We start from the raw sequence: 22,016 nt of genomic DNA on the forward strand, positions 1-22,016 counted from the left end.
CAGGAAGATAGTGTTTCCCATGGAGCAACTCTCTCCAAGAGAAATCCAAAATCCAAAACCTAGTTCATAACTCCTACATTTCAGATGAGAGAGAGAGAAAACAGAGACACACTCTTGCAATAAACCCTATTGTAGCACAGTGTCCAGAGAGAACCCCAATTCACAGATTCCCCCAGAGAAGAGACCTGTTTCTAATAGATAGCTTAGTAAAAATTGAGATGTAAAAATTAACACCTAAATCATAGTGTTGTTAATCAATGTTACCTCAATAAAAAATAACATAATTTTTAAAAAAGAAAGAAAAAAAATCTGAGAGGTAAAATAGCAATGAAAATAAAATTTATATTTTAAGAATAAAAGATTTATAATGCTAATATGTAGATAATTCCCTTTTTTTAAAAAAAAGTAAAAATCCAATTAGCAAAAGTTAACAAAGCTTAAGCAGACTTTACATAAAAAATGACATCCAAATGACTAATAAATATAAGTCTCAACATCATTAGTCATCAGAGAAATCCAATTTATAAAGATAATGATGTATGACTACATACCCACTAGAAGTTAAAATTAACAAAACTGACAATAGCAAGTCTTGACAAGGATTTGAAGCAGCTAAAACTTTTGTACAATTTCTGCAGTGTAAATTATTACCAGTTAGGAAATTGTCTGGAATTATGCACATACTCTATAAGTCAGCAATTAATCTCTGAGATATAAAGCCCATCACCCATCCATTCACACATATATGCCGTAAAATAAACTATCAAAAACGTTTTAACAGTGCTTCTTTTAATAGACAAAATCGGAGATAGTCCAAATTTCCACCCACAGTGGAATATGTAAGGAAATTCTTTGTTGTATACATGTACATGAATATTATAAGACCATGAAAACAAACTACTTCTATATGCAACAAAATAACACTCACATGTGTAGTGTTAATTACACAGAATGGAAACTGGGTACAAAAATAAACCATTCATGAATTCATTTATATGAATATCAGAGCAGTCAAAACAATTCTTTGGTGATAAACATTGAATAATAGTTATCCAGTGGGTACTGTTGGGGTGAAACATGAATGAGGCTTCTGGGAAAGTTGTTAATACTCTTTATCAATGCTCTTTATCTTGATTTAAGTGTTAGTTTCATAGATGCATTTAATTCTACACTTGAGATGTGTGCAGAGATCTATCTATCTACTGTATCTGCTAATTCAATAGGCAAATTCCCCTGACCTGGTATAACAAATAATGAGGGATACCTTGAAAAGTGAAGAAAGACAGGTACAGGAAGATGTTTGTAGTACATAATATTTGTGTCAAAAAAAAATTAAGAAAACGAGACTATACATTTGTTTCTTTTTACATTTACATATGATAAATACATATAATTCTTGTAATTAATGTCAGGAAGTAGGGAACTGAGCAACAATGATAGGGTGAAATGACACAATCCACATATACCTTTAATACCATTCTGACTTTGAACAAGGTTAATAAATTCCCAATTTTAAAAATATCTTTTATACATAAAGGTTCCATAGATGAAAATAGCTCTTTGTTACATTGACTGCACCTCCCATTCAGACCATCCCAATTTTGTTTGTGATGGCATAGGGTATTCAGAAATGTAGAAATGATTTGTTATTGAGTTCTGCATGAGAGAAGGTGGCAGGGAGGTGTGCAACTTCCATAAGCAAAGATTTACACTAAATGTTTTGGGTTGTTAGTATTTGTTTTGACACTGCTTTCACTAATTTACATTGCTGAAATGCCTCCCTACATTTTAATGAATGTTCAACTCTTCAGCAGCATCTTGGGGTATGTCACTTCATGTTCCTTCCATCTCTGCCATCCATTCAGAGTAGCACTTTTCCACAGACATCTTACAGCCCTGTATGTTCTGATTCAGTGGTTTGATGGATATTCTGCTGTCATTGATTTATAGCAACTGCATGAAAATGACAAAAAGCAGCGACTTTTTTTTAAAAGCAAAATTGTTTTTGCTAGAGGCAATGTTCCCATTTTTGTGCTTGGCTCATGCAGGTCTGACTTCCATTTGCTGCTTTGGCTCATGCCGTTTAGTAACACTAGGTCTTGAGTGCAGAGCATATCTTGACCATGAAATAACAGAAGCAGAAGGGAACTTGAAAGGTCTTAACAATAATTTCACTTTACAAATTGTTTTCCCAAAGAAAGGCAAGCTCTCTGTGCTGCAGGAAGTTTTATTTTCATTTAGAGAGGAAGAAATGTGGGACAGAAGAGATAAAAGATCAGGGTTACTCCTAGAAAGAGAGCATGATTTGGGATTTGAGGACCCCTAGATCATTGGGCTCTTCACCACATACTTGTTCTGAAAACATATCTGGCTGGGCAACTCTGCTTAGTGCCATCGAGGTATACTCTTGACCTCCTATTAAGCCTTTTAAGAGAGCTTTGAATGTGGTGAGGAAAAAAATAAAATAGCACTCACTACTGACTCAATGTAAGCTGTTAGTTTTTGTGAACAGTTTAATATGGGGCATTGACTTGGAAATTGACTATCTTGTGAAGAGATGTGGTCCGGATAGAACACTACTTTGCAGGAAACAGAATTTCCTTCTTTGCTATTACTACTTTTCAATGATATGTTTCTCACTGAATTTGTTGATTCAAATGGTAACAAATTAATCAGTTTCATCGTTGACTCTGATCTTTCCTTTAAAGTCTGCAAGTGTTTTAGAATTTACTTCGTTAACCCTTGTCTTTGAATGAGTTGTGATTAATTTAAAGAAAATTGTTTTGCTTTTTTCTTATTTGGGACAAATGTTTAGGATATTTCAATTAAATAAAAAGGAAAATAAAGCCATTTAGTTTTATAACAAAGGAAAGCATATATACAAGAATATTAAGTGTTGCATGGATATATATGAGTAATGGGGGATAGTTACAAGACACCAGTATTGCAGTCCTCAAAGGAGCAGAGCAGTAAGTGTCATTAGGAAGCTAGCTCCTGAAGGACTGTGCTGAATTTCCAAGTCTTAATGAATTACAGCTTACAAAGGGAAGCTGATGATGGTGAAAACATCAGATGGAGTCACATCAGGTAGGTGCTGGGCACTGCATTAGAAAGAGAAGATTTGAATTCCCAGTCTAGTACTGTTACAAACTAGCCTGTGACCTAAACTCTTAAAATTTATTTCCTTTATTTCTAAAGCAAATGATTATGACTTACTTTTAAGGTCATAATCACACCTCCTGTAGGAAAAAACAACAACAACAAAGCTTTCCATATAGAGTTAATTAAAAAAAATGAATTTTGAGATGCAGGCTAAATTAATCAAGGTTTGTAATGACACCCTGAGGAGGTAGTCAAGGGCATTTGCTATATTGCCATGATTCTAGGCCTGGTTTTGATACACTTAGTGACTTTAGGCAAATTTATGCATTTCTGTAGAAAATAAATTCATTTTCTGTGCATGCTAGTTGGGATAGCTGGTCTCTGAGTTTTCCATCTATAATAATATCTGTTATCTCTTCACTTTTTTTCCCAGCAAAAAACCTCAAGTAAATAACCCGAATCCCCAAACACATAGATGTAGTTTCCAAAGTATTTCTTGGAAGAGATTGATAGGAATATACCAGAATGAATCAATAAACAGGTATTATTCATGGAAATTGCCTGAAAAAGACCTATCCCATTCGAACAGTGATTTATCTGACTTTATAAAAACTAAACATAAGTCTAAACCTCAGGTAAAATCATTTATTTTCTATGGACCATTATCTAGTAAGAAAAAAATGAAGGATAGGGGAGAGTAGAGGGTTAGGATGGGTAGTTCTACCAATTGGACTAAATGGAGAGTTAATTATTAAATGTTTGCATATTCATGATGAATATGACTTGAGTTATGAGTGAACTATTAAAAACAAAGATTTTACCCAACCAATTATCTTTTCTTTCTACAATGTAAAGCACAAACTTGAAAGGACGAGGAATACTTTATTTGATGAAACATACAGACAGATGAGTTTAGCTAATATTTTTAAAGTACTATCATTATTGTAACTCTAAGCAGATAAATCGTCATAATTCTTATTAATGTTGTTTACACTATAATTGGTTTGTCTAAATTCTAATTACAATAAATTATCATGTTTTACTTTTTATTAGTTTTCATAATGAGAGTGAAAGAAAGAACATTATAATATAGAAAAGCACTCAGAGGGAAAATTAGTGCCATGTCCAAAAGTATTATTTCAGAAATTTATTTCAATGTGATATTCACATTAAGGTATCTTGTCAGTCCCCATAGTACCTCCGTGAATTATTAAGTTGTTTGTCTTGAAATCCCTAGTGATACGTGGGGAAAGAGCATAGTGTTTTTAGAAATTTTCCACAGCCACACATTATGTTGAAATGAGACTGGGAATAGAGTTTACCTTTGATATTTTCCTTCTACAGTCCAGTGCCAAACACCAGGCCCTAGAAAGAGTAAGTTCTTAATAAGTAATCATTCAATGAAGGAATTAATGGATAAACCATTCTGTTCTATGAAATGTAAAAACAATCATATTTTCTCTTTATTCCTTCATTGATTAAATTGTACATGCTGGAGGGGCAGTCGTGAAATAAATTTTATTCACTTTGCTGCCCACAAGTTTCCATTGTCACTTGGAGGGGCTTCAGAAGATAACATCATCTGGTCAGCTACACCCTTCTCAGCCCCCACCCCCCACAAGGAGTATCATTAATTTTGGTTCATTGTATTGTCGGCTTTTGTATGTCAGTTAGGTCTGTCAGCATTTGGCCAAGGCCAACTTCTTTAACAAGTCACTGAAAATTCATGATTAAAAATGAACATTACTATTGTTCTAGTCTTGTGATTTTTTATTTTTAGTAAAACAATCTTCTATATTTTGGACCTAATGAACTTAGTTGCAGTCCTTGGAAATAAATAACTTGGTTAATATGGACTCTGGCTGTCAGACAGTGCTGAAGATAATTATAATGCCAGAAAGGATAATTCAATTTATTTCCTGAGTTAATCTGTCATAAGTTGAGTTGCAACTGTAAACATGATAAAAGTCACAGTGGCATGACTTTGAGACTTGATAAAAATGCAGTAAAGAACACAAATGTTTACATCACTCAGAGACTCAAGGAGGAAAAAACCATAACAGTCATTCCCAGTGATGCATCATTAAGTAAGTTAAAAAATATTCTTTTCATTGGTACTGATAACCAATTACCAAAAACACAAGTAAGACATCTCATGAAGCACGTATGGTCAAAATGTCTTTAACTTTGATAGCATTCATATTTTACCCTTATAAGACAAAAATATATTTAACTTCAAGGAACAATTCTCTTAATAAGATAGGAAAATATTTTTGCATCTGCCACCCAAATTTAGTGACTGATCTAAAATTTCACCCAGGTGACATTTTCATTATGTCAGAGTCTGGAGAAATCTGAATATTCTACATCTCATTTGCTTATAATCAAACAAATGATTCACCAAACATGTCTAATTGGATGGTGTGTTTCCACTAGAGTGAATGTCCTCATTGTAATTCAAGACAGATCTTAGAGATAAGATCAATCAAACATTTCTATTCCATGTTGTACTGTCTAAAGTCCAGAGATATTTTGGACTCTAGGAGGATTACAAGGAACATAAAGCATTCTTTGGTGTGGTTGTTGCCCATTCTTAGAGCATAGTCATAATTCAGATAGAAATAGACATAAGTAGAATTAAACTATTAAGCATTGACTCAGTGGTTAGATGGAATTTAGATAGCCACACGATGCAGAAGAGTAGCTTTTACATAAACTCCTCTATCCTTTAAGCTGAAAGCATCATCTGTGTTTTTATTTAAAAATAAATATGCAACTGAAGCCAGGAATTCATTTTGGAATTTCTGTCAATTACATTTAAAAGACCATTATGGAGCAAACTTCAATTTGTTCACGACCCTATAGTGAGTGGAAATAGGGAAATGTAAGCAGCCATGCCCAACAAACATGAGGAACAGGTCCTTGAGCACCAGACCCTTCCACATGTCTGTTTATCATTCCATCCCTCTGCCCACCTTTTCTTGCTATACCAGGCAGGAGAGAAAATAATTTCAAAGAAATTTCCTGAAATACATGATTTTCATGGCCTATTTTCATAGTCTTAAAGGATTCATCAGGGCCATGTGTGCGTCTATTGTCCTTGTTGCTTTTCAGTGGGAGAACCATGTTGGCCAGAGGTCTCTCCAGGGCGCTGGGCAGGACTGACAGGGAACTGAAATCCATAGCCGTTGTAGCCATCCAAGTAGACACATTGGAAGAAGCTGATGGGGTCTAGGGAATAGAACATGATGGTTAGTTGAAACATACAGAATATGAGTGGGGACAGAAGTAAAGGGCAGTGAGGAGGCCTGTAGAGCAGATATAGACATGGGCTCTGCGGCAAGATTCCTCATGTGAAAAATCAGGACAATACCCTCATAGAAATGTTGTGGAAAATAAACAAATTAAGGGCCTCTCTGGTGGTGTAAGGGGTTTAGCACAGTACTATGAAGCTGTGTGCAACCTCTGTAGCAAGAATCCAAACCTGGCTGGCCTGGGAACTAGCCACAGGGCGCAGCAGACCTCTCCTGTCTTGCCTGCTGCTCCCCTCAGCAGTGTATTTCAGTCAGTCTGCCTGTTCTGTCCACCGCTCTGTCTCTGGTGAATCCTCTCACCCACTGCACCTCTGGCCTGCACCCCAGTTCTTGTATGCATAAATAAATAAATCTTAAAAAAAACAAATTGAAATATGTGAAGCATTTAAAATCCTTCCTAGTACATAATAAGATTTGTAATAAATGATATTTTAAAATAGCCTTGCATAGAAATTTAAAGTGCTTAACTCATGGAACTGTATTGATATACACAGCTTTAGAAAATCTGTTATATAGTATCAGGTCTCAAAACATAGATTTATCAATATGCAAAGTAACTTTTTTATTAATACCACAGGGAGTCTGTGTTTCCTGAAGTTTGAAGTGGTCCATTTGCCCTTACTCTAGAAGCAAGCACGCCCTTGATGCCACAGTTACTCTCTGAGGCAGGGCTTCCAGGTCACCACTTTGTGGTTGGAACAGAAAGCAACAGAGAAAGGAGTTACAGCCTTGGGGGAGGCAGTGTAGACAGTGGACACAATATGAGCTCTGGACCCAGTACACCTATGTTCCCAGGTAGCGGCTTTGCTAAGAGATGGTGAATTTTAAGTTTTTTCATAATCAAGCACTCCTATTGACTGTTCATTTTTCTATCCTATCCATTTGCATTCTATCAATTAACCAGTATTTGCTGTATGAGGAAAGAGAGTTGGAATTGAAGCTAGTGGTATGCACCAGATGGGGAGAATGACCAAATCTCTATGTGCCTAAGGGCTTGTGAAGGGGAATAAAGCAGTGCATGGGTAAAAAGGAGTAGAGGCCAGCAACAGGGTTATACTGATTTCATAAACCTGGATATCAGCTGTCTTCAATTACTGGGTTTTCAGTGATGAAAATAGTTTGGAGAAATCTTGAATTTAGCTTTGCTCCTTTCCACTTCATCTCATCCAGAATCATTTCATATATTGTTATAAACTCAAAGAGAGGCAATAACACAACCATTTCAACCCCCAAAATTCTGGGCACATGGGGATTATACAGGCTACAGAGAGGGGTGGTAATAAACATGGGCCTGCATTAAGGGGAATTGGCAACAACAGTACTGAAAGCAGAAGAACCCATCAATGACGAGCTAACATCCTGCAGAAACTTCCCAGATGTGGACATCTCTCTGCCATTTATTTGCTCAATGTCTAATAAGCTATTTAAAAAAAACACATTATATTCATGGATTTTAAAATGTATATAAGAGGTTTGAGAATATCAGACTATAAAACTATAATGCAAACATTCAGACCCCAAAATTCTGGAAGCATGGAGATTGGACATCTTATATTAAGGTGAGCAAAGAAAATAATGGTTTGCTATAGTGACTCCCCCAAATTTCAAGTGTTTATGTGACAGTCAGAAATTTTTACTAGTAGGTTCATGACTAGAAAAGTCTTGTGTAAATCAAAAAACATGCTCCTATTGACTTTATCGATTTTGCAACAATATCTAGAAGTATTATTAAGACTGATTATTTCCCTATATTTATGAAAGCCTACAATGGGTATAAAAAGTTTTATAAAGGGCTACAATGAGTATTTTTCTCATCTGTGGCAGTAATCCCATCATCTAAAGCAGGACTTGAAACACAGTAGGCACTTAATCATTGTTGAATCAAGCACTAGTGCAGAGTAGGAGACATTTGCTATTGGAGAAGGCACTGGAGCAATTTCCTTGCAGAAATACATTTATGAAGTATTGCAGAACCCAGAAAACATTGACATTATTTCTGATAAATATCTATTTTTGCTTTAAAAGCATTATGGGAAACAAACTTCAGTTACGCCTATTTCAAACTGTTCCCTTTAGTCTGTCCAGCAATGATTTTTATGCACATGTGAATCCAAACTTCATTGCTTTACTATCTAAAGAAAAATGTCTAATTTTAAAGTACTGGAATAATGAGAATCTTGAATATTGAATTTTGTAACTGCATATGAATATTGATCACATTCTAAAATCAACGATACCAAAGATTGAATATTAAGAGCCTGTCACATATTCAGAAAAATCAAAAAGAACTGACAATTTTAGAAGACAGCTTCTTAGCAATTGAATTGCTTAGACCTATCTCTACATTTTTTTTTGAAAAAGTTCGACATTTCACTTCAACTGTCCTATTATAAAAGAGACAGTAACACACATTTAAACATAGATTCAGTTAGAGAGCTCAGGATTAGAGCTGCGTAGAATGATTTGCAATAAATGCCATTTCAGTCATTACTTTGTAATTCCTCCAAATACATGCCACTTGGTATACACAAAAAGTGATGAACTTCTCTTTGAAATATAAATGACTTACTTTAATGTTATTCTTCATGTCTATACTAAAAGTGTTTTTCTTCTAATACTGGTTTTAAGAATGCCTAAAGTTTCAGTTTTTATGTGTAATCTTTGGTAGAGAATTACTAACCAGTTTTTCTCTAATTACTTACTTTTTTGCTTCTTTGTGGAAGATACATCTTCAGCAACTTCTAGTGGATACAAAATATGAAAGTGAATATCTTGTACATTCAGAGCTATTATGCAAATATGGATGAGTCTAAAAAGGCCCAAACAGATGTACAATATGAAATAAACTTTATCTAATTATAATACACTCTAGGTTTCTATTCAGATTCTGGTGATTCTTTGACAATAATATTTAACAGGTAGGGTCCAGTAATAGAGAATCCAATGTCAGAAAATAATGTGGCATGCTGCTAGCCGATGTTCAGATAGCAACATTGGTCCTGGTATATTGTGTGTTGATGGCTGAGGGTTGTCTAACACACATTCCTTTATTAGAAGATGTTTTTTAATGTTCAGAGTCATAATATGTAGAGGGTGGAGACTGGATAGAAGATGAACATTTTAATAAAGGTAAATTTAATCAAATTTGTGAGACACAGGTTTTAGTGAACATTCTTGCCATTAAAGAACAGCATCAAACTGGCAGTCTGCTGTCCTTTCTTTTTTTATTTGACTCAAGGACCTTTTGCTATAGTGATGAACACCATGAGTCTATCTGGTGATAGATAATTTGAAGCTATTCATCTGAACCTTTTCCTCCAGGTTAGAAGTTCCTAACTGGTGGCATAGATGGAATTTCAGGGAGTTTCCTATAAAACAGTGAAATGCTAAAAGGTGCGAGTTTATGTGTGTATGTATCTGTGTGTGTGCATGTGTTTCATTGACAGCTATGTGTTGATTTCATCAAATTCTAATTGAATCCAAGGACCATCTTACTCAAACTGTAGTCAAGTAACAGCAGTTGCTGCATCATTTGAGAGATTGTTATAAATGCAGATTCTTAGGTCCCACCCAGTATTATTTCATTTTAACAACATTTTCATGTGATTAATTTTTAAAATAAATTTGAGAAGTCAGAAACATATTAAGAAAATCATTCTTCTTAAGAGTTCAATTATTATAAAAATTCTAAAGCCAGTATTCAGAAACATATCTTAACACCAGAGTGAATCATTTCACAAGACTCAGGTACTTATTCTTATGTCTTTTCTCAAAACACTATTCTCCTCACTGTCAATTAGTTTTGTGGGCACTGCCACAAAACTTCTATTTTGATGGCACAAACAAACAATTCTGAGGCACAGTCTTAGTGTTGACAGAGATGTTTGGAGCCTAAAAACCTGGGAACACAATTGGGAAAAAAATTCATCAATTTATTTGAAACTCTTAAAATACAAATGAAGAAATTTAGTCCTGGAAAGAATAGCTCAAGATCATGCAACTGTTTGCAGCAGATTTTCCTGAGGTTTGATGCTCCCTCCCTTTCTCTCTCCCTTGCTTTCTATATGCTGTTGCTGCTAGTGTAGCTAAGCTACCTCATTTTTCTTAATAAAAATGTCATTTTCATTTTTGAACATCCATGTTTTCTTCCTCCTGTCAAATAATGTCCCCTTTAATCCTCAGTGAAATGATAACTTTGAAATACTACTCTTGTAAGCAGATTGGCCAATAAATGCATCTAATAATTACTTGTAAATAAATCAATATCAAACTACTGCCTTCAGTATATGAAGATAAATATTTTTCCAAATAATGTAAAAAAGTTGTTTGTTTAAAAAATTGTCTACCATGTAGACATTGCTTAGGAAAAATAGGGCTAGATCAAGAATAGCTAAATAAAACAGTCAAAACATTACAAAATTGATAGAAAACAATTAAATGAACCAAAGATAATAAGCTCACCTTTAGCTTTCATTGATGCTGGTACACCTTCAAAATCTTCTCCTAGAGCATAAAGAAAGGATGTATCAATCCACGGTCCATTTTCTATATTTCCCAAAGATTAATTATTGTATTTAATGTCCTTGTGATGTATTGCATTGTACTGCACTGCATTGCATTATGTTAAGAGTCACAGGATCTCTTAATCTATAAACTCAACATCTGGTGTCTTAGGAACAAGAACTTTCTGACAAATCAGACAACTTCTCTGACTTGGAGAGAAGGCAGAGAGAAACAGATGCCAAGTCAGGTCTGTGCTCAGCAGTCCAGCAAAGGCTGATTAAGGAAAGGAGGACTTGAGTGAATCTCCCCAAAATGCGCCTCCTCCTCTGATGCCAAAAACTCCTTTCAAAACCACTATCACCTTTGGAAAAAAGAAATTCAAGGAAAATAAATTCAAAAATCACAGTGAGACTCAGAGAAAAATATCTACTCATATATTTTTACAAAGACAATTAAAAGTTTTACCAAAGCACAAATATGTAAAATATGACTCTCAAGTAAACTATGAAAATTGTTTGGTGTTTTGTACATTCAACTTAATGAATATGCATAGAGGGAAATGTGAAAGAACTACTAAGTCAGGCATAATTTTAACAATATAATCCAATAATCTTCAAATATTCAAGTCAACATTTTAGCACTTGTAATGACCTGAGAGAGGGTGGATTTTATTTCTTCAAATTTTGTATACCATTTGTTCACTGATAAATAGTAAAGAAGAAAAATATGTTAGTATGCAAATTTTCTCTATTGGAAAGAAAAGTGACCTTAAGACATGTTATTACGTAAAAGAATAACATGGAGAAAAGAAAGAAAATTACCAGTACTTTTTATTGTAAAATGATAAAGTTGCTGATTAGTTCTTTAAAAAACATCATATACAAATTTAACTCAATTAAATTTTGGTTTTCAAATGTCCATGGTCTTAAACTGCCTGATTAATAACTATAAAATGGTATAAATGGTTACCTGATATTTTGAAATAACTTACTATCTGTACTTTAAAAATTATGTCAGAGGGGAGCCTCTCTGGTGGCGCAAGGGGTTAAGCATCAGAACTCTGAAGCAATCTGCAGCCACTGCAGCATAAGTTCGATACCCACCCAGGGAGGTGACCCACATGGTGCAGCAGACCTCTTCTGTCTTGCTCACTGCTCCCCTCAGCGGTGTAGTTCAGCCAATCTGCCTGTTCTGTTCCCCCCTCTCTCTCTGGTGAATACTCATCCCCACACACCTCTGGCCTGTACCCCAGCTTTCATATGCATAAATAAATAAATCTTTTTTAAAAATTATGTCAGAGTTTTTAAAGGAGCAAATGATAAGTATAGTTTAGCTATGTGGTAATAATCTGCTAGCTTCATGAAGAATATTCACAAAATGATGCAAGTTCCTCATACATAAGGACTACACATTTTACTTTTATAGATTATAACAGGCTCAAATCTAATACAGCTATTCTCTGTAGCTATTTGTTACCCATGGAGAAATAAGTATGAGTAGAATAAAAACATTATCTTCTGTTTCTCAAATTCTGTATTCTAACCCACCATGAATAAGTTATAAGTGATATACATTGGCAAAAACTGAGTCACATGTCAATAGCTCTGGCTAACCAGAAAGAGAACAAAGCTCAAGAAGGTAGACCTCAAGTCTAAGGCAGTTGCTCTAGAGATACAATTTCTATGTAAGAAACTTACCAACAACAGAAATTTACTGTACTGGGGATAATTTACTATGATTGTCTCTACTTAGAAGACAGAAAGGAATAACACATTATCTGTTTACTCATAACTTATACATTGAGTGGGAAGTAGTTTGGATGCTACAAATTCTTGACTCTGGAAAGTTACAATGATTTCCACAAAAGAAGAATCATTACATGTTAATGGAATTTTAAGGAGTGACTGGTCCATTTGGCAGGGACATCCAAGAAAACATTTTATGAAGGAAGTTATACTTTGAAATACACTATGTATACAACATATACACTATGTATATGTTGACCAAAGAACATGACAAGTTTAAAGTGAAGGCAAATACATGAAGAAAAAATAGATACAGCAGAGAGTCCTTTGTTATCTGCCCTTGATAGAAAAGGGTGGAAGGTGTTCAAGGAACACCAGGAATGTTGAGCAGGCAGGAGGTCAACTTCTGGAAAGTTTGGATAGAGTCATTATATGGATGGTCTTATACATCAGACTGAGCAGTCTTCGGTTAATGGCATAGTCAGTGTTTCCCAAGAGAGAAATGATATTTTATTTTAGTTATTTATTTTTATTTACTTATTTTTTTAAGAGTTATTTATTTATTTATACAAGCACTGGGTACAGTCAGAAGCACGGGAGGGTGAGAGAATTTCGTCAGAACCAGAGCGGGAGCAGTACAGGCAGAGTGACGAAGTACACTGCTGAGGGGAGCAGTGGGCAGCAGGAGAGGTCTGAGCGCCATGTGAGACCCTTGCCTGGCAGCCAGGGATTGAACCAGCGCTGCAGAGGCTGCGGGCAGCTTCGCAACCCAGCGCTCAACTCCTGCGCCACCGGGGAGACCCGAGAGAAATAATATTTTAGATTTACTTTGAAAAATATGATTAAAACATGAGCAAAAGGATTCAGATTCTCAATTCAGAGAAACTGAGCCTTAATTGAGTCTTTGAACATAGTATCAGGGAATGTTTAGGTTACATAGAGTTAAAACCTGAAAATGTGTTGGGGAATTGGTAGGAGACATGGCAGAAGTGTGATTGTAAAAGAAAGTGGAGTAAAAGTGCAGCAACTCAGACTGCATAAGTGACAAGGAAATCTTATACAAGAGAATAGCTTGCAGGCAGAGGGAGAGGAGTATTTCTTAGAGAGCTGGAGATGCATCATTGAGGAAGCAAGCCATAGGGGAGAAGAGATGGAATCAAGGAAAACATAAATTGGCAAGAAAAATGCTTCTTCATCTGAAACTGGGGAGGGAGTGTTGGGTAAAAGAATGAAAAGAATTAAAACAGATGTGCCTTGGAAAGAAGGAAAATTTTAAAGAATCCACATTGATAGCACAAATTGTTAATTTTATTTTTCTTATTTTTAAACATAAAATTTCCTGTGTAGTGCCTGATCTGTTCTGTGTACTCTTAGCAACCATGATAAATAAATAAGAACTGCTTAAATAATACATGTGTGTGTGCCAACAGTTACTGCATGTTTATTTCAACAAGCAATCTATTCTGATTTGTGCACTTTCAAGAAATACTCCTAAGTAAACATCTGAATCCTTAGGCACAGACACAAAAGTAACTTAGCATGGTTTTGTGTATTCTGCCTCCTTCCTCCTTATGTAATTCACTGTATCTCTTTGTGTCTGAAGACATCCAAAAAGTTCAAATTATATTCTCAATTGATTTGCTGAATTATGTGTAGACAGTTGATAGAATGTGACATTCTAAAGTTTACATTTTTTAAAAGACATCTTAAGAATCAATGGTGGGGCCTCTGTGGTGGTGCAGGAGGTTGAGCATCAGCACTGTGAAGCTGTCCGCAGCCTCTGCAGCGCTGGTTCAATCCCCTCCACACAGTGAGGCACTTTTACTCCACTTTCTTTTACAATCACACTTCTGCCATGTCTCCTACCAATCCCCTCCCACATGGGTTCAATCCTACATGGCGCAGCAGATCTCTCCTGTCTCACCTGCTGTTCCCCTCAGCAGTGTATTTCATCAGTCTGCCTGTTCTCTTCCCTATTCTGTCTCTGGTGAATCCTCTCACCTTCCCACACATCTGGCCTGTACCCCGATTCTTGTATGGATAAATAAATCTTAAAAAAAGTCAATGTATTTTATTTTTTTAAAGATTTATTTATTTATGCATACAAGAGCTGGGGTACAGGCCAGAGATATGGGGGGGTGTTTGTGTGTGAGAGGATTCACCAGAGACAGAGTGGGGAAGAGAACAGGCAGACTGACTGAAATACACTGTTGAGGGGAGGAGCCAGTGAGACAGGAAAGGTCTGCTGCGCCATGTGGGTTGTTCCCTGACCAGCTGTGGATCAAACTCATGCTGCAGAGGCTGCGGATTGCTTCATAGTGTGATTCTTAACCCCTTGCACCACCAGGGAGGCCCCTCAATGTATTTTAGATCTCAGGTGTGAGAGGCTCCTTCTATACATGAATTTATTCAAAATGATCGTGCTTTCTAAAGAAAATTAACTGCTACATGAAGCAACAGCCACCAGATTCTTGAAATTGGCCCCAGGGAGTAATAAAGTATGCAGGGACAGTTCACATTTGGAACTGTGCAGAGAGTGAAGCTGAGGATGATCAATAAATGCACGCAGTCCTTTCTGGAGCATCTGTCCTGTCACTCTGAAGATAAGACATGATTGTCTGGAGGGCAAAGTCAGAACAACTTAACATCATGGGTAAATGAATGACGCCACATTGCCGGCTCTACAGACAAATAATGAACAGTGATAAACATTTCAACATATGTACCTTGTACACACTTTCTGTGTTCTAGAAACACAACTGATCAGAGGGCCTGTGCACAGCAGTTGGTACCAGAGTTTAAAGACTTAAGTTAAAGGTAACTGTACCAAATACTCTTATTTTTCTAAGAACAAAATTCCCATGAATTTAATCCACCTTGTTCTAAAAGTGGGATTGTTTTAAATCCACCCCCAAATAAATGGTAACCCAGGTCATCTAAACTAATTTCCCTATTATCAGCCACTACCCTGTGATTTCTTCTGTATTTCTACTATGGATTTTGTGTTAATTTTTTTTTTTTAACAAAAACTTCACTAATGTTAGTATTTATCAACATTCACTATAATTCGGGACTTCCAACAATATTCCAGCCCAGCAAAGGACTGTCAGTGAAACAAAGAGGCCAGTCATTAGTAAAGGACTCTTTGCAGATGCTTTCATGGTGTGTGTGGTGAGGTGACATACACCTGAGGAGGTGCAGGTCTGTTCCCCTACATGATATACAGAGTTGTAAACCAATGTTACTACAATAAAGAAGAAAAGAAAAACTAAGATTGTTGGACTGAAGTCAGCCATTTTATATAAAAGCTTTAATCAATATACTACAAGAAGGAAGACGTTTTCCCCTTTCAAACTTGTGAGCATTTATGTATTAACTGAGGATGGTTTTGTTTTAAAGAACATTAAACTTAGAATTCTATGATAAGGGACTAGTTTAGTCTCAATAATACTTAGATTTATATAATTACCTGGAAGTAAGAGATTCAATATTTTACTTTTTAATTTAGAAAAGTAAGGCATGAATCTTGATTTAAAAAAAAAGGTTTTGTAGATGGCTTTAAAAAATGGACACTGATATTTCTAACAATGTGATAGACAACAGTGACAATTATAAAAATTATACCTTTTGTTGCAGTGTGAGACTCAGAAGAGAAAAGTAATCTCTAAAAGGATCCCTCCTGCCCCAAAAGGAGAAAACTTACCCTGTTGATAAATTAGGGGGTGAAATCATCCTGCGATCAAGTGCTTATATTGAAACTAAAACTCATACACTAGGTGTACAAGGAGAAAAGTGGGGGTGTGGAGGCTGAGATTCTTTGCCTCGTCAGGGATGATGGGATGAAAATATAATTATCCAGGGGATTCTGAGAGGAGAATTGTGATATAGCATTTAAATCTTTTCCAATTCTCCTATGAAAAATCACTAGAGAGTAAAACCCATGGGTATATTTATGATAAAAATGAGACGTATGTTAAAATACATGTGGATTGAAACACGCTAACAATAAAAACCCTACCAGACATCAGTGTCTGCAGAGAAGGAAGCAGAGGGAATTATGCGGTATTGAATTGTAAACAAATGTTACCTTCAATAAAGGAAAAAAAAAGGTGCTACTGGAAGAAGCACAATGGCAAAATAAAGTCAGGAATGAAAAAGAACTGGTAAGTAATAACACTAAAAAAAAAATGTAAGTAAGTACAAGCATATGATAGAAATAATAATGCTAATAAAATCTGACATTTATTTTTGTAAAGGTTAGAACTAAAAATATTTAACAAAATTAGCATACAAATCAAAACAAGATGTCATGAAATTAAAATATTTTAACATTCTTCTCTTATTTAGAAAAGACTGTTTTACAGTAATTTTATTAAGTGTGCATACTGAAAGTTGAAGAGTAATCATTGAAGAAGTAGAAATAGAGTATACTGTTTCCAGTTGATTAGAGGGTGGGAAACAGATTAATAAAAACACATTAAAAAAAACCCTCAATTTATGAAAGACAAGAATCAAAGAAGTATTAAGAAAGAATGAGAAATATGAAGAAAAAGTGAGCTAATAAAAACTAGACATAAAATATTATTAGTCACAAAAAATATAAATCCAAACTCAATAGATTAAAAATAAAGTCATAGTACAGAAAATTTTGACCTTCTGATAATTTTGAAAATTTTCAGTGCAGGGACATGTAATCAGTGAAAAATAGGTTATGCTTTTATTTATAACAAAGAGTATCCTTTAGCTATGTATAGTTACCTTCTTTTAATCAGTAAAAAAATAGGTTACGCTTTACTTTATGACAAAGAGTATTCTTTAGCTATATAAAGTTATCTTCTTTTAAAAGGAGTTTTTAACTTAAGCTATACCCAACATCTACTTTAGGAGAAAAAAAAAAAACTATTAACATCTATGTGCATAAATGTCTTATTTAATTTCACCTTATGCATATTTAAATTTTCAGATACAATTAAGGTGGCTTAATTCTGATATCAAAAATACTTCCTAAACTTTAATATTGATCCAAATTGCACATTAAATTTGCTATATTTGTTCAAGAGGAAAAAGTCCAGAATCAAACAATGAATGTGTATATTTTAAAAATTAAAAGATTTTAAAAAACATATCAGAAGTAAAAGCGATAAAGGTAGTAAAAGTTATAAAGGAAGTTATCTTAAAAATGGAGATCCTGGCTAGTCCTCTGCTGGGTTTGTTTGACATTTCATTAAAAAGTAATTAACTATTATAAAAGATTAAATTTTATCAGTACAACCTTAAACATTAAATTCATTACCTTTGATATCAAAATTAGATTTCAGAGACTTTATAATGATCCCAAACCTATGACTATGCATATAATTTTGCTGAGATGCTAATGGCAAAATGTTCACTATTCACAACCTGAGAAAAATACTATAGAAAGATGCCAAGTTAAATTTCCACATAGAATGACCTCAACAAATGTTCTTCTGACATCACTCCTTTTAAAATACTTATTTTTGAGGGCCAAACTAACCTAGTTTTATTTAGATGTTAATTATCAGACAATAAGAAAAAAATACAGGATCCTATAATATCATTTTCCTAATTACTTCAGCACCAATTGTTACAATGTTATGTCTCAGCTTTGTCAAGGGCCTTGCAATTTCTCTAGGTCCAAGTCTTCCTTTGCCACAATTGTATTTCTCAAGTTTCAAAAAAGTCAAATATTAGTATTTGAAAGAAATTACTGCATTATTTAAAATTCAAGAATGTGCTTATTTTTTCTTAATTATTAAGTTAATATATACCAACATAGCAACTGAATATTCACAAAGCTATTACTTTTCATCACATTGTACCATTGAAGATTTTCTTCACTTATTAGGATTGTTTATAAGAAAAATATAAAGTAAAATAAGAATTTTTATGCAAAAAAATTAAATAAAAAAGGCAAAAATTTGGGCTCAGTTTAATTCTAAGCCTTAAGAACATGGGACTAATTTAGATGCTATAAATATTTCTTGTGATTTAAAAAAAATTTCCCCTCTACTAAAACCTAACAAAACTAAATATTAACAGTAAAGACTTCTGTTTGTATGAATAGAAAATGACATAATTTCAGTGATTACAAGATGTTTAAATTAAACAGAAACCATGAATGGTCAATCATTCTGATTAACTGAATTTGGGGATACACCAGGGGAGAAAAAGGTGGTTTTGAGTTTTGAAAATCTTATTGTGTCTCTAAAGATGTTTTCTTCCTGATCTAATTGACCTTTGTAAGTTTTTCAGATAAATGCATTGAAAATGCTGATTGTATAGTTTATTATATTGTATAGTTTATATTGTATTGTATAGTTTACTAAATAAATGAACTGATGTTAAGGAAAAAAACAACATTGCAATGTAGCTTCAGACTTTATGGTGACCTAGAGCCTGTCATGTGTTGCTCCTTTGACACTGCCGTTACTACATATCCATTTACCATACATCTTCTTCTAATCAGACCAACATTCATCATGTACATTAATTAAAGTTTTATTTACAATTAATATAGGGCTTCCCTGGTGGCATGGGATAAAGTCTCAGCCTGTCTGCTCCCTACTCTGTCTCTAGTGAATCCTCTCATCCCCCACACCTCTGGCCTAGACACCAGTTCATGTATGCAAAAATAAAAAAAAAATTAAAAAGAAACAATTAATATAAAGAAATGTTGACTCAAAATATTTTGGTTTCAGGACTTTGCATTGTTTCACTTTTTTTTTTAAATTACCTTTTACTTCTTTAGGATGCTTCGTTTCGGTTTTTTCTGCAGAAAAATAAAGGTAACTTTGAGTCACATACATTTTTTCTGGGGTCTTTCTAAGGTTTCAAATTCAATTTTGTGTAGTCAATATTCATATTTGAGGACTTAAATAGAAATAACTCTGTGGGTTAATTTAGGAACAACAGAATTTGCTTTAGGTTCTAAATTTCTACATCTTCAGATATCTAATGAAAATAATGTGATACCTAACCTCTTGCATGGATTATTCTTCAACTACATGTAATTCTGATATATGCTTTAAAATAATTGTCCTCATATTCATCAATGACTTTAAATGATAAAATTCATAGACATATGCAATTTTTGTTTTTAATCATAATTTGATGCATGTCTTAAAATTTCATCTTTACCTTTGCTTTCCTTTTCAGATTTATCAATTTTCTTTTTCCCTGGGGAGAAAAATAACAAAAAAGATTAGCTTAAAAAACATTATATCCTTATTCAGTCTGGGAATAAATAGTTGGAAATAATACTTAACCGTATAAGGGAGAGCCCTACTTTATCAAGATGTGAAGGTACAGTCTCTTTCCCAGTAAGTTAGACTTGAATATTCTGCTTATATTCAGCCACCAAGTAGGCAGTGTTCCCTCCCTTTTTTGTCTTGTTTTTGTGTTTGAAGTAATGCTCAAGTGAGAAAAGCATTGATTAATGAGTTTAAACTAGTAACAGCAGGGAAGCATATCAATTTTCGATTGCCATCTTTAGGAAATGAGAATTTGATGATCAATAAATAAAGTATTTAAAAAACAATGAAATAATCAAATACTATTGCCCAGAAAGTGTGAACACATGGTTTTCAAAATAGAGTTTTGATAGACTGGTAATTTTCCTCAATTATGTTTTTCAAAGGGTGAGAAGAAAACGTGTTTAATGAGTGACAAACAAGTATGTAGCAGAAATGTTTTATATGTAATTTCATTCTAATATTTATAACTAGCGTTTTAAGAAGTCATCATGCCTAGTCTAGAAATGAGGAAACTGGGAATCTGAATGATTATGGGAATTTCCCAAATTTTACACAGATATTCAAATTTATATACTTATATACTGTATCTACAGGTCTATTTTACCCTTTTTGTGAAAGGTAAGTATTTACCTGATTCTGTGACTTCTGATGTTTCCTCTGTATTAAAAAATAGTAGAAAAAAGGAAATAATAGTTTAGTGTTCAAGTGTTTAAAAGGCAGACAACTGACTTTCCTTAGCAGCTATCTCTTAGAATAAAAATAAGCACATTAATCAAAATAATAAACACATGATAACTATTATTTCTGAAAACTATAACTAGAAATCTTTTTTGAAAATAGAACCAATTTGTTGACTAATTTAAAACAACAGAAGTCTATTCAAATATATCCATTCCAGTATGGTATAACAGATAAATTCTAAGACTTTTGGTTGGCCTTCTTAATTAACATTTTTAAATTAAAAATCTCTATTGCATAAACTTTGAACTTGATCTTCATAAATGTGTGCATCCATTCATTCATTGAATCTTTATAAGGCAACTTCATTTATAGAATGTTGTATTAAGCGCAATTGGTGAGGCTGAAAAGAATCATAGAAATGAGCTCGACTCATTGTGACAGAATCTGATAAACAAGAGAAGACATAAAATGATATTTGTCTTTGCAGGATAATGTAGAAACAGCCTTTCTTTTTTTTTTCAGTAACTTATAAAAAAATAATATTTTAAACTATAATATGGCAGGTCTTAAAAATAAATCTCTAATTCACAAATCATTCAGATAGCACCAAATTCTGTACATAAATACATTTAATTATTAATCTTATATAACTTTTGGGAGCCTATTTTTGAAATTCAAGAATAATTGGTTATATTATTTTATGGTAATAAAGATGGAAAATGAATGTTTTATAAAACAGTATTTGCAAACAATTATAGAGATATTTAATATTACCATCCTAGTTTTGACTTTCAACCCTTAATTATTGCAATACTTTTCACATTGATAGAAATAATACAAAATAAATACACTAGAGATTTTATACAACCAGGGGGCAACATTAAATACTTTGACACAGAAATTAAAATGAGTTTTAGGAAAATTAATGTTGTATACCTAAGAAATCTGTTATAACACTCTTAAGGAACCAGAACAGTCCTTAGTATTTAAAACACTCTAGGTAGAATTTCTAGATATACTCTTGGTTGAAATTCATATATAATTTAGCTCAGAGTAAAGTCTTGCTCTTGTATTTTAATAATGGAGACCAAAAATTTTCATTTTAATAAAATTATATAAACATTTCATACATTTTCAAATTGTTCATAAACTGCAACTTTTTAAATATTGTTGGAAATGTCAGATAAAATAAAAGAGTGGTTCTGAACTTCTAAGGACAATTTACATTCTGGATTTGAAAAATAAGAAAATAAAATGCTAATGTTCAAATTAAGTAATTGAAGACAGTTTCTATGCATTCCAAACTTAGCTCAATCATGATGATTAAAGGAATTTCAATGAATATTTATTCAATATCTTAACAATTAAAAGTATGAAAAAGAGATGCAATCCCTTTT

General features: G+C 33.7%; 1 protein-coding gene across 2 annotated transcripts in view; it reads right to left on the reverse strand.

Moving 5' to 3' along the window:
* Positions 1-784: 784 nt before the first annotated feature.
* The window catches only part of TRDN (triadin), a 306,860-nt gene continuing 285,628 nt past the window's right edge, over positions 785-22,016 (reverse strand). For both annotated transcript variants that reach the window (XM_054697795.1, XM_054697794.1), the window contains 6 exons: positions 20,569-20,595; positions 19,823-19,861; positions 19,419-19,454; positions 10,878-10,919; positions 9,119-9,157; positions 785-6,333 (listed from right to left, as the gene is read on the reverse strand). In XM_054697795.1, the coding sequence (XP_054553770.1) occupies positions 6,194-6,333; positions 9,119-9,157; positions 10,878-10,919; positions 19,419-19,454; positions 19,823-19,861; positions 20,569-20,595 (323 nt within the window). In that variant the 3' untranslated portion in view covers positions 785-6,193. The remainder of the gene's footprint in view (positions 6,334-9,118; positions 9,158-10,877; positions 10,920-19,418; positions 19,455-19,822; positions 19,862-20,568; positions 20,596-22,016) is intronic.

The sequence above is a fragment of the Talpa occidentalis genome, unplaced genomic scaffold (genome assembly GCF_014898055.3).
Source record: "Talpa occidentalis isolate TD23 unplaced genomic scaffold, MPIMG_talOcc4v2.1 talOcc4.2, whole genome shotgun sequence".
Classification (NCBI taxonomy): Eukaryota; Metazoa; Chordata; class Mammalia; order Eulipotyphla; family Talpidae; genus Talpa; species Talpa occidentalis.